At 35.9% G+C, this 14,237-nt stretch overlaps 1 protein-coding gene across 1 annotated transcript in view; it reads left to right on the forward strand.

Moving 5' to 3' along the window:
* The window catches only part of SLIT2 (slit guidance ligand 2), a 131,949-nt gene that overhangs the window by 22,014 nt on the left and 95,698 nt on the right, over positions 1–14,237 (forward strand). Inside the window, exon 5 of the mRNA XM_047091412.1 lies at positions 12,008–12,079. Within this exon, the coding sequence (XP_046947368.1) occupies positions 12,008–12,079 (72 nt within the window). The remainder of the gene's footprint in view (positions 1–12,007; positions 12,080–14,237) is intronic.

The following is a 14,237-nucleotide window of genomic DNA, read 5'->3' on the forward strand; positions in this document are numbered from 1 at the left end:
GCCAGCAGCCACTCTGTCCTGAGGGCAATATTAGTCCCCTCAGAACGATGCTCAGTGAGGTCTTATGGAGGGAACAGTTGAAGATGTGCAGTGAGAGGCCCCCTCAACTCCCTGCTTCATCTCCTTAAGACTTCCCTGAAAGAACCAGCTTTAATCTCTCAAAGAACAAAGATAATAAAAGTATGACAGCTTTTTAACATCAAAAGGACTTTCAGAGAGATAACTATATAAATTAAAATTATTGTAAAATAAATGGATAAAGGCTGCTATTCTTTTGAATTTGTAAAGGAATCTTCAGAAGTCCACCAAGTACAGTCAACTTGAGTTCAGATTGTAACTTTAAAATTTGAACATGGAGGTTGGCATGTATTTTCCTAAGAGTTGAAGCTTAGAGAAGGATTCTTATTGTTATCAATGACTGCAGAGCTCTTGAGAATTTCAGAAGGCAGTGGTGGCTAGTGTGAGGTCCATGATACACACGTGTAAGGCCCAGATAAACACCTAGGGCTCATGCAGCACTCCACACTCAGTCATCCCTGGGGAGGAATAGACAGAAGTGGTCAGCCGGGCACATGGAGACCCAGGTTGCTGTGCTGGTCTGCTCAGAAAACTATAGTTTTCTTTGAAGAAAGAAAATGGAATCTGCCTAGGTTCTTTTTTGTTGTGGATGTTAACCACCTCTGGAATTAACCAGAGGAAGTCCAAGACCTGGGGAACAATTGTCGGCAGAAAATGTAGAATGTAGACCGGTGTTGCTCTTAGACTGAGCTGGCAGATTCTAAAATAACAAAGATTAATGTAAAACTCCATTAAATTACTCAATCAGATGGCCCATGAATTACGGGGTATGCCACTCTGGACGGTCATATTGTCCAAAGTAAATAGAGACAACCTTCCATCCACACAAACGGACAGAACAAAAGTCAAGTCATTGTACCAATCCCTGGTCCGTCAGGTATCTGTGCCTCAAAGATGAGTAGTAAAATGTCAAAAGAGAGAAATGATTGGAGAATTCTTATTAATAGCAGTTTTGCTGACAGTTTACTGTTAAGTTCTATTGTCTTAATGCTGATTGACACATTCTGGTTGTGAGAATTAAAATAACTGATAAAAAAGAAAATAAATTTAAAAAGTAATAGGCCATAATTTTATATATTTATTATTATATATTTATAATTATATATAATATGTAAGTTCTATGTACTTATATTATAAATTATGTTTAATATGACACTGTATTAACTACAAAGATATATTTTATTATATTATAAATAATGTATTTATAAATATTGTATATTTTACATTATTGACATAGCAATGTTATATTAATATATATTATATTTATTAATAAATACAGTTACAACTAATGATTATATTATAAATTATTATATACTTATCCATATAAATATAATAGACTCATAGCAAATAGTAAAAGAAATAAAATGTGTAAAGCGATGTACTTGCTGAATTGAGATTTTAATCTTCATGACCAGAACTCTCATGTACAGTTTTTTTCAGAAAGCCATAACAAAGCATGATCTTTCCTTATGGAACTGACTTTTAGTCAGCGAATTAAATCACTGGGGAATTCCTAGTTCAAAACCTAGTCATATACAGAAGAGTGGGAACTGTTTTCCAGAAATGCAACACCAAATACTACCCTATCATGTCAGAAAACAGATGTTTTTAGGGACACCTTGGGTGGCTCAGTCAATTAGGCACCAACTCTTGATCTCAGCTCAGGTCTCCATCTCAGAGTTGTGAGTTCAAGCCCCATGTTGGGCTCCATGCTGGCTGTGGAGCCTACTTGAAAAAAAAACAAAAACACAAACATGTTTATCGAGAGAATCAAACAGCTGTGCTATCCTAGAGAAAGTCCATGTGCTGTAACTGGTAGCATTTTCCTCATTGTGTTCACATTTTGAATTGACCTTCCAAAGATTAATTTATACCTCTTATAAAGTATACAACTGTCCAGACTCACAATAGCTTTTTTTTTTTTCATTTCACCACAATCCTACATTCCACAGAGATGTGGGACCCTATTGTGTCCTAGGCCCTCTTCAAGGCCCTGGGGATACACAAGTGAACAAAATACAGAAACTCCTCTCTCGTGGAGATGACCAATGGTAAACTAGATACTGGTCAGAAGATATAGTATATCTGATGATTAAGAGTGCTGTGAAGTAAGGGGCGCATGGGTGTCTCAGTCACTTAAGCATCTGAGTTTTGATCTCGGCTCAGGTCTTGATCTCAGGGTTGTGAGTTCAAGCCCCACATGGGGCTCTGCACTGAGTATGAAGCCTACTTAAAAAAAAAATTCTCTGAAGGAAAATAAAGAAAGCAGAAGTGATAAGGAGGCCAATGGGGAGGAGAGCTGAAATTCTAAACAGGAAGGCCAGCAGAGGCCTCCCAAGAAAATGATATTGGGCAGAGACCTGAAGACTCGAATTGTACAGATACATGAACAAAGAGCATTCGAGACCAAAAGAACAGCTAAACTCTAAGGCCCTGAGATGAGAGTATGCTGAGTGTTTCAAGAAAGAGCAAGAAAAAAAATGTGACTGGAAGCGGGGCAGATAGTTGAAAATGAAATAATGCAGAGGTTGTGATTGTGGTTGTTGATAACAGCAAGGTCTAGGACACAACCATGAGGACAGAGGGACAAAACAGGTTGACAGACAACAGGTTTGTGGGAAAAGAATAGGGTTGGAGATCATAATGTAATAGTGAGGGCTTAAGTCTTTGGAAAGGAGTACCGTGACGGGGTTTGTGGGTAACTGCGGAAGCCATGCAAATCAGCGACACTACCTTTTTTTTTTAAATCCAGTTTTTACTTCTACAGGCTTCTCTTACATGTCTTTCTAGAACATACTCAACTACATAGGCAGTTTAATTGAATCACTGTATTTACTAAAGAAGGGAAAATAATTAAGGATGATATGATGCCAGATTTTATTAAATTAAAAAAAAAACATTTTAAATTGTTATTTAATCACCAAAATAGTATACCTTAGAGAAAAACGAACCTGATTTATTGAATATTTTAAGGTCTCTCCTACTAAATAATTGCATTAGCATTTATTTTTATCAACATTAACATTATTTTATTGCATGTTATTATGTTATACTATTAGTATATTTTATTATTAATATAACATATTAATGACCAAAGAGCATTCAGAATGCATGTGTCTATCGAATGATTTCATACTCAGGGCTTTTACTGCTGTCATTGTGACGACAACAGTATTTCTATAATATTTAACAATGATTTCTTAGGAATTCAACATATTAGTGTACTAGGCATTGTCTGTACAAATCTTCTATTGTTTCCCATTTACTGGTTGGAAACATCATTTTATATCACAAAATAAAAAAGTGCTGTAGTAGCACAGCATAGTGACTAAGCATAGAGCCTTTAGCACACTAAGTGGCTGCCAGCACAGAGCCCGATGCAGGGCCTGAACTCACAAACTGAGATTGTGACCTGAGCCGAAATCAAGAGTCGGATGCTTAACTGACTGAGCCACCTCGGTGCCCTGGGACATTTTTTTTTTCTCTCTCTCTTTGATAGTAACTGTCTTCTGCCAGATTTCAACAAGAGCAGGAGAATTCAAAGACTGGCCACCGGCTGTTGCTGTTTCCTACTATCCTACTCTCCTACTACTGAAACTCACTAGGGTGAAACTAGGCTTAGAATTCTTTGCCTTTTGTCTGGTAGCAGGTACAAGAGCTGCTTAAGGTTTCCTTAAGATTTCCCTATTGGTCCAATGGGCTATAAAGTAATTCTCGATCAGCATGCTCGTATACTGGAGACCGTATGTTGAATATAAGTGATGTGTAAGAAAACCAGAGAGAAGTTACCCAGTTTGTCACTGCTCGTATTTGGATGACATTATCCAGACCCCTCAGGTATTTATTTTCCTTTCAGCTGAATTCATTTTCATCTTTCAATTTCTTTTAAAATTTTCTTTCCCTCATAGGAATGCAGCACAAAGTCTCACTGGCCTCCTTGCACTTTATATCTTTATGTAATGACATGCCTTTGTCCCATTTTTATGGATTTTGGCCTTATTTTCTTGATTCTCATCCAGCTTCTCTGTCCCGGTCTTTGGATTTTTTATATTTTTAAGTCATTTTTCCTTGCTACCATTTTGATCTCACTGCATATAAGAAAACTGTACCAGCTCTACTATTGCTATACCTTTCTGTAGAGAAATCTCATCCCATAACATTTACTGTTTCTTTATGATAATATTTTATGATTGACAGTCCACATACCCAATAATGACTACATAGATTTCCTTCATCCTTTTGTGATTCCCCCCATATTTATTTCCCTGTGTACCCAAACTGTCTCATTAACAATAAACATCTATTTTTTTAACATGATCTTAAAGAAAACAACGATTTGTTGGAATAAAATGTTTCACAATATAATAAGAAACATCTCCTAACCAGTCCTCCATTCATGTTATTTGAGCCAACTTTTAAGGCAAAAGTCCCAAATGAAAAACCTGCTAAATTATTTGCCCCTTTATTCTTTTTTCCCTTTTATTTTTTTAAATTTTATTCCAGAATAGTTAACAATACAGGATTATATTATTTTCAGGTGTAAAATATAGTGTTTCAATAATTCTATACATTACTCAGCGCTCATCATAAGTTCTTGATCCCCTTCACCTATTTCACCCATCCCCCCACCCACATCCTTCCTGGTAACCGTCAGTCTGCTCTTTGTAGTTGAGAGTATGTTCTTTAGTTTGTCTTTTTTCTTTTAACTTTTTTTTAAACTTTATTTTGAGAGACAGAGGGACAGAGACCAAGAGAAACAGAGAATGTGAGTGGGGGAGGGGCAGGGAGAGAGAGAGAGAGAGAGAGAGAGAGAATCCCAAGAAGGCTCTGCATAGCACAGAACCTGATGCGGGGCTGGAACTCATAAACCATGAGATCATGACATGAGCCGAAATCAGAGTCAGATGCTTAACCAACTGAGCCACCTGGCACCCTTGGTTTGTCTCATTTTTTTACTTGTTCATTTGTTTTGTTTGATAAATTCCACACATGAGTGAAATCATATGGTATCTGTTTTTCTCTGACTGGTTTGTGTCATTTAGCAATGCACTGCCTAGATCCATCTATGTTCTTGCAAATGGCAAGATTTCATTCCTTTTTATGGTTCATACTCTATTGTGTCTATATATAGAGAGAGAGACACTATATATATATATATATATATATATATATATATATATATATCCATACACATATATATACACATGTATATATATATATATGTATATATATGTGTGTAAAACCATCTCTTCTTTATCCATTTGTGTATTGATGGACACTTGGGCTGCTTCCATAGCTTGGCTATTGTAAATAATGCTGCTGTAAACATAGGGGTGCATATATCTTTTCAAATTAGTGTCTTGTATTCTGTTGGCAAATACCCAGTAGTGGAATTACTGGATCATATGGTAGTTCTATTTTTAATTTTTTGAGGAACCTCCATACTGTTTTCCACAGTGGCTGCACCAGTTTGCATTCCCAAAAACAGTGTGTGAGGGTTGCTTTTTCTTCACATTCTTACCAACACTTATTGTTTCTTGTCTTTTTAATACTAGCCATTTTAACAGGTGTGAAGTGATATCTCATTGTGGCCTTGATTTGTATTTCCCTGGTGATGAATGATGTTGAGCATCTTTTCATGTGTCTAGTGGCAATCTGTATGTCTTCTTGGAGAAATGCCTGTTCATGTCTTCAGCCCATTTTTTAATTTGGATTATTTGTGGGGTGTTTTTTTTTTTGGTGTTGAGTTGTAGATGTTCTTTAGCTATTTTAGAAACTAACCATTTATTGGATATGTCATTTGCAAATATATTCTCCCATTCAATAGGTTGCCTTTAATTCTGTTGATTGTTTCCTTTCCTGTGAACAAGCTTTTATTTTGATGTAGTCCCAATAGCTTATATTTGCTTTTGTTTCCCTTGCCTCAGGAGACATATCTAGAAAAATGTTGCTACAACTAACATCAGAGAAATTCTTGCCTGTGCTCTTTTCTAGGAATGTTATGGTTTCAGGTCTTACATATAGGTCCTTTAACCATTTTTGAGTTTATTTTTGTGTCTGGTGTAAGAAAGTGGTCCAGTTTATTTATCTATTTTTTCCACATAACTGTCCAGTTTTCCCAACACTATTGGCTGAAGAGACTCTTTTTCCCAATACATATTTTTGCCTCCTTTGTAGAAGATTAATGGACATGTTAATAGTGGATTTCTTTCTGGGTTCTCTGTTCTATTGATCTATGTGTCTATTTTTGTGCTAGCTCCTTACTGTTTTGACTGCTATAGCTTTGTAGTATATCTTGAAATCTGAGATTGTGATATTCCCAGTTTTTTTTGTCTTTTGTTTATTTGTTGTTTGTTTTTCTCAAAATTTCTTTGGCTATTCGGGGTCTTTTGTGGTTCCATATGAATTTTAGGATTATTTGTACTAGTTCTGTGAAAATTGCTCTTGGGATTTTTTGATATGGATTGCATTAAATCTGTAGATTGCTTTTTCTTAGTTTCTCTTTATGCTAGTTGATTATTAATGTATAGAAATGCAACAGATTTATGTATATTGACTTTGTATCCTGTGACCTTATGGAATTCATTTATGTTTTAGTAGTTTTTTTGGTGGAATCTTAAGGGTTTTGTATACATAATATCATGTCATCTGCACAGAGTGAAAAATTTACTTTTTCTTTACCAATTTGGATGCCTTTTATTTCTTTTTCTTATCTGATTGATGTGGGTAACACTTCCAGTACTATGTTGAATAAAAGTGGTGAGAGTGGACATCCATATCTTAGGTAAAGGGATCTCATTTTTTCACCATTGAGGATGATGTTAGCAGTGGGTTTTTCATAGATGGACTTTATTATATTGAGGTATGTTCCCTCTAAACCTACTTTGTTAAAGGCTCTTATCATGAATAGATGTTGTAATTTGTCAAATGCTTTTTCTACATCTATTGAAATTATCATATGCTTTTTATCCTTTCTCTTGTTGACGTGTTTTTTTTTTATTTTTTTTTTTATTTTTTTTTTCCAACGTTTATTTATTTTTGGGACAGAGAGAGACAGAGGATGAACGGGGGAGGGGCAGAGAGAGAGGGAGACACAGAATCGGAAACAGGCTCCAGGCTCTGAGCCATCAGCCCAGAGCCTGACGCGGGGCTCGAACTCACGGACCGCGAGATCGTGACCTGGCTGAAGTCGGACGCTTAACCGACTGCGCCACCCAGGCGCCCCTCTTGTTGACGTGTTCTATCGTGTTGATTTGATTTGCAAATATTGAATCACCTTTGCATCCCAAGAATAAATCCCACTTGATCGTGGTAAATGATTTTTTAACGTATTTTTGGATTCAGTTTGCTAATGTTTTGTTGAAGATTTTTGCATCCTTGTTTATCAACGTTATTGGCCTTGTAGTCCTCTATTTGTAGTGCCCTTATCTGATTTTGGTATCAGAGTGATGCTGGCTTCATAGAATGAATTTAGAAGATTTCTTTCATCCTCTATTTTCTGGAGTTGTTTGAGAAGAAACGTATTAAATCTTTAAATGTTTGTTATAATTCATCTGTGAAGCTATCTAGTTTTGGACTTCTGTTTGTTGGGAAGGTTTTTTGTTTTTTTGTTTTTTTGTTTTTTTTTTACTGATTCAATGTCATTGCTGCTAATTGGTCTGTTCACATTTTCTATTTCTTAAATTCTGCATATGAGTGAAATCATATGGTATTTGTCTTTCTCTGGCTGACTTATTTCACTCAACATAATATACTCTAGCTCTATCCACGTCATTGCAAATGATGAGATTTCATTCTTTTGATGGCTGAGTAATATTCCATTGCATATATACACCACATTTATCCATTCATCAGTTGGTGGGCATTTGTGCTCTCTTCATAGTTTGCCTATTGTTAATAATGCTGCTACAAACATCGGGGTTCAGGTACCCCCTGGAGTCTGTATTTTTGTATCATTCAAGTAAGTACCTGTTAGTGCAATTGCTGAATCATATAGCAGTTCTATTTTTAACTTTTTGAGGAACTTCCATACTGTTCTCCAGAGTGGCTGCACCAGTTTTCATTCTCACTCATAGTGCAAGATGGTTCCCCCTTCTTGGCACCTTATGTGGAGTATAAGAAACAAAACAGATGACCATATAGGAGGGAGAGAAAAAGAGAGAAACAAACTATAAAAAAACTTATAAAGATAGCACACTGAAGGTTGGTAGAGGGAGGTGGGTATGGGATAGGCTAGATGGGTGATGGATATTAAGGAGGATAGTTGTTGGGGTGCCTGGGTGACTCAATCAGTTATTCATTCAAGTTCAGCTCAGGTCATGATTTCACGGTTTGTGGATTTGAGCCCTGCATCAGGTTCTGTGCTGACAGTTCAGAGCCTGGAGCCTGCTTCAGATTCTGTGTCTTCCTCTCTCTGTGCTTCCCCCACTTATGCTCTGTCTCTCAAAAATAAATTTAAAACATTAAAAATTTTTTTAATGGAGGGCAGTTGTTAGGATGAGCATGGTGTGTTGTATGTAATTGATGAATCACTGGATTGCACTCCTGAAACCAATATTGCTATTGCACTATATGTTAACTAACTAGAATTTAAATAAAATTTTGAAAAGAAACATTTTTTTTCTTTTTCTCCCTGATTCAGTTTTGGGAGCTTATATATTTCTAAGAATTTATCCATTTCTTCTAGGTTGTCCAGTTTGTTCATATATAATTTATCATCATATCCCTTTGTATTTCCGTCAGCTGTCATTTCTCCTCTTTTGCTTCTGATTTTGTTTATTTGAGTCCTCTTTTTTTGGTGAATCCGTCTAAAGGTTTATCAATTTTGTTGATCTTTTCAAAGAAGCAGCTCTTGATTTCATTGATCTCTTCTATTTTTTTAGTTTCTATTTAATATATTTCTCTATTCTTTTCTTTATTTATCTACTGGTTTGGAGTTTTGTTTGATTTTCTTTTTTTAGCTCCTTTAGGTATAAGTTTAGGTTATTCATTTGAAGTTTTTCTTGCTTTTTGAGTAAGAAATGTGCTGCTATCAACTTACCTCTTAGAATAGCTTTGCTGTATCCCAAAGGTTCTGGACTGTTGTGTTTACATTTTATTTTGTCTTCATGTATTTTTTTTTATTTTGTCTTTTATTTCTTTGTTGACTTATCCATTATTTAGTGACATGTTATTTTACCTCCTTGTATTTGTGTTCTTTCCAGATTTTTTTCCTTTTTTTAAATGTTTACTTTTGGAGGGGGAGGGGCAGAGAGACAGAGGGTGAGAGAGAATCCCAATCCGCTCTGACAGCACAGAGATAAATATGGGGCTCGATCTTATGAACCATGAGATCATGATCTGAGCCAAAATCAAGAATCAGACACTTAACCAACGGAACCACCCAGGAGCTCCCAGGTGCTTATAGTTGATTTCTAGTTTCATAACTTGCTCCTTAGTTCTTATATGGGTCCCCACAATTTATATGCATCCTATTTCCTTTTTATATTTCATTGGGTTCAAAATATGAAACTCCTGGGGCGCCTGGGTGGCGCAGTCGGTTAAGCGTCCGACTTCAGCCAGGTCACGATCTCGCAGTCCGTGAGTTCGAGCCCCGCGTCAGGCTCTGGGCTGATGGCTCAGAGCCTGGAGCCTGTTTCCGATTCTGTGTCTCCCTCTCTCTCTGCCCCTCCCCCGTTCATGCTCTGTCTCTCTCTGTCCCAAAAATAAATAAACGTTGAAAAAAAAATTCAAAATATGAAACTCCTTTAATATTCAAAATTGCTATTTTGGGTTCCTCTTTGAAATCATACTTGGCTCACTTCAGTTGTATTATTCTGGCACAAGGACAAGTGATGCATATTCAACAAACAACGGTTGCATTCAGTTTAATTGGACACCAAGCTTAGAACCTCGTAAAAGTTCCTGACACATAATAAGCATATGATATCTCTTGTTAAATTTAGTCAGTTGAATGATATTGCATTAAATGTCCTGAAATAGTGCCACCTTGATCTGCTCATGTGTGTTCCCATAAGGCCTCTGACCTTAAAAAAATGCATTTATTATTGCTTATCCTTTCTTAATTCCCTTACCTCTTTGATGCTAACAATACAGAGTTCTCTCTTTTTTTTTCTTAGATTTTTAAAAATAGTTTTTCTCTAATTGATCTACCTTATTTAAAAGCATCTATATTCTGCACAAATGAACTTTTATGTTATATAACTATACCACTGGGATCTATACAAGTAGAATGTCTCCTTACACAATATAGTGTGCAGCCATATTTATTTATTCCCTTGAGAATTTCCTTCCTATATTGTAATACATCCCACCTCTCACTGACATCTTAAAAGGAAACAACAGCTTTTCCCTCACTCTTATTCATTTCTCTTGAATTGTTATTTTAGTCCATTTCAAACAGAAATCATATACTGCTGCCAAACATATTAATTATTTAGATTCTCATTTCAGCTTTTTCCTTTACATATTGTGACATCCTTTATGTCTTTTCTGAAAGAACATTTTTCTCATTTTCAGAAGAAATAGGATCAACGTAGAGGATATAAAACATAAAGAAAAATATATAGATGCAAATTAAAATCACCTCTGAATGGCAAATTTCCTGCCATCCAGAGATTTTCTGCTTTTTTCCTTATATACGTGTATATATATTTTTCTGAACTAAATTAAGATCATACTATAATGTACTTCTTTATTGTTTTGTTCAACTTTAATGTTATATTAACACTTTCATGTCATTAAATATTTCTCAAAATATCATTTTTGTGAATGTGAAATATGCATTTAACCAATACCCTTTTTGGGGGGATTTGGAGATATTTTATTTGTGTCAATTTTTCATTGTTATAAGTTATGCCATGATTGACATTTTGTACACAAAATACTGTGTTTGTGATTATTTTCTTCAGCCCCTAAAAGTAAAACTAAGTAAAAATTTTTATAATTGTCTTTACAACTCTTGGTATGTATTGCCAGTTGGTCCCCCTAAGGAATATAATTTCTGTCTTTTCCCATTCGTTATTGTGGTTCCCTACTTTGGGGGTAAAAAATAGATAGGCATCATGGCAGACCTGTTGCTAATAGCCAGCATGATGAGTCAACCCATTTCTGTTCATCTGTTGTTGAGATCCCCTCATTTCACCCATCTTGTTAATTATTCCTTAATTTGTCCACTTGCTAACTTATTTCTTCAATTGACTCCTCAAACAATGATCACTCATCAATCCAATGTTAGAATGTCACTGCGTACCCAAATCAATGCAAGGTGCCAGGTGTGTTGAAGGGACTAAACCGTGGTTCTTGCACCAGGTAGCTGCACATAGTGGCTGGTCAGAGCTAAATACCATGAGGATACATTCCTGTTCATGCTTTTGGAGAAATGTGCATTTCAAAAATGTATCTGTACTCGTATTACTGATCACTTTCTACACATACCTTACAATTCTCAAGCATATACATTATGTAACAAAAAGCTTACCTTTATGTAGATTCCTTTCACTTTTTACCAGTATGATAAGCCTAAAACTCATTCCTTTAATGAGCAATTAATTCCACATTTAGTGTTCTCCTTTTTTATTTCAGAATGCAATACTGTGTGTGTGTGTGTGTGTGTGTATGTGTGTTGAAAAACATGACAATTTAACAGTGAACGTTTCTATGAAAAGGCATTAAATAATGGAATGAGCTCACTTTTGTTAATTTTCTTTGTTTTTCAATGTTTTCTGAACTTTCTACCATATGTATATATCTGATCTATAATCAGGAAAAAACACATTTGCAAATTGAAGTTTGTTCACTCAACTATAGTTTTTATGATGTATGGAGTACTTACTAACCTCCTATATGCCTGAATACATATATGTTGGGTCAATTTGTTATGCTGGCTTGATGTCTAATTTCTTTTTCATTTAAATCATGTTTTTTTCAGTGTCCTCTATGGAAATAAGATCACGGAACTCCCAAAAAGTTTATTTGAAGGACTGTTTTCCTTACAGCTACTGTAAGTATTTGATTGTTTCTGATCTGTTGAACCAAATATAATATTTTAGTCAGTGTACCATCTCATATTTTCATGGAAGCTTCAGAAAAACTCGACCCCAAATGACATAGTTTAATGAAATGGAAAAGATTAGACTAGTGCAGCTCACATTGATGGTGGTCATTTATTTGAAGACACAGCACTTTGAAGTTGTCTCAAAACCTTTCTCTCCACCCTGTCAGAAATATATGCTTCCTGGCTACTCTGTCATTTAAAGCTTGTGCAGTCCCTGCCCTTTGTGAAACTCTCTGTTTTGATTTAACAGTAGTTGGGAAGGAGAGTGACATAGTGATATGTTTATCCACCTTTGTCCAAAGAATGTGCAGGGGTAACAGTGCTGGAATAAGGGCCAGAGCACAGCAGTAGCACCCAACTTGGTATATACTGAGAAAATTATCTATAAATCGCTGGATTGCATCTTTTAAAAACCATTCCGCTTAGACAATAGCTACCATTCATTTGTGTCAAAAGAATTTACTATACATACATGTATAAGAACGAAACCTGGCCACAAAGTGTTTAAATGAATGCTCCTATGAAAAGGAAATTGGAAGAAATATGCTAACATTAAGATGATTACTGTTAGATCATCAAATTCTGTTCAAATCACCAAACATACGTAGACTTCCGCATTCAGGGGATACAAATATGACGATGATGTACTGTGCTCTCTCAACTAGTTCACAGCCAGTTGACTCTAAAATTCTTAAGTTTAAAATGGTACTTTCTCTGTCAAGTGTATACATGTGTTGGTGTCAGGGTTTGTACCACTGATCTTGTATAAATTTACTCCTAATCCCCCAAGACTTCCCAGACGTAGATCTCTTCCCTTACTGGGTAAATGTAAGTTCTTACTTACATCCTAGTCTTCATGTTTTAAATTTTTATCAGTATCAAGAAACATTTTATATCACAGTCCAGTTTCACACACAACACACACAGACACACATACATGAAGCAAATTGTTAACTAAATAATATTTAGCCTTACTGTGTGTAGTGCTCTCCATTTTGCTACATTCTCTCTCTCTGTATGTCTCCCCCTCTCTCTTTTCAATCTCTATAATACTGTACAACCCAAAAAATTTATTTTACAAGAGACCAGTAAGTCATGATAAATACTGATCCTTGTGCCCTAATGTCTTTATTTGGGTTTCAAATTATTTTTAACCCTTGAGTGGACTCAGCAAATACTGTTTCTGATCTTTAATAGAATGACTCTGTATACATTACATACATTATAAATATAGCTATTGCTTTAGTCAAGCATTGTCTATATATTACCTGCTTCTCTGTCATTCTTTTACATTCTCGTAGCACTATTCTCCTTGCCATTTACTCATAATCTCTTGCTATCACTGGCCTGCTTAGTACCAACACTGAAAATAGCACCTTCTCTCCCCTTCCACACACACTTACTGGTCGTTGATGTAACAAACAGGTTAATAAACCACGGGATCTGTATGGAGATGAATCTTACTTAAAAAGCTATCTTTGTCCCTCAGCCTAATATTTTGTCCCTAGCTCAAGGCCCATCCTTAAGCCTGCCAGGACTAAAGCAACACGATTATCTCTTTATGGCTAGCTGAGAACTTGGTTAAGCATCTTAGATTTGCTTGAACAGATGAAAAGAAGTAAGTGAAAGGAACAGAAGAAAGTAGTGTCTAACTCTTTCTTTCTCCTAATTTTCAGACCACATAATGTAAAGTAAGTACAAAATGCTCAAAACAGGCACCTTTTTCAATTGTCTTCCAGGCTCCCTATTTTGTCCTTCTCCTTACTTCTGCTCTCTGACTCCTTCATTTGGCTGACAGATTGGAGAACACAGTAGGTGTGACCTGTGTTGTGGCACAGAGTAGAGAAATGGGATTATCAGTCCACACCTCAGACTAGTTCCTAAGCTTTTAAGAAAGCATTATGAGGACCACATAGAAGGTCAAAATGTCAGGTCCTAAAGGGGGGGGGGTAAAAAAGAGGAGGAAAGAGAATCACCACAAGGAAGTCATAGCTTTGCAAGTATGTGGAATCCCTAAAAATGCAAGTAAAACAGAGGTGCTGGGGTGGCTCAGCTGGTGAAGCATCCAACTCTTTAATATTGGCTCAGGTCATGATCTCACAGT

Source organism: Lynx rufus, unplaced genomic scaffold, assembly GCF_022079265.1.
Source record: "Lynx rufus isolate CCGP_SWC_20201006 ecotype Redwood Valley unplaced genomic scaffold, mLynRuf1.p SCAF_3, whole genome shotgun sequence".
In the NCBI taxonomy this organism is placed as follows: Eukaryota; Metazoa; Chordata; class Mammalia; order Carnivora; family Felidae; genus Lynx; species Lynx rufus.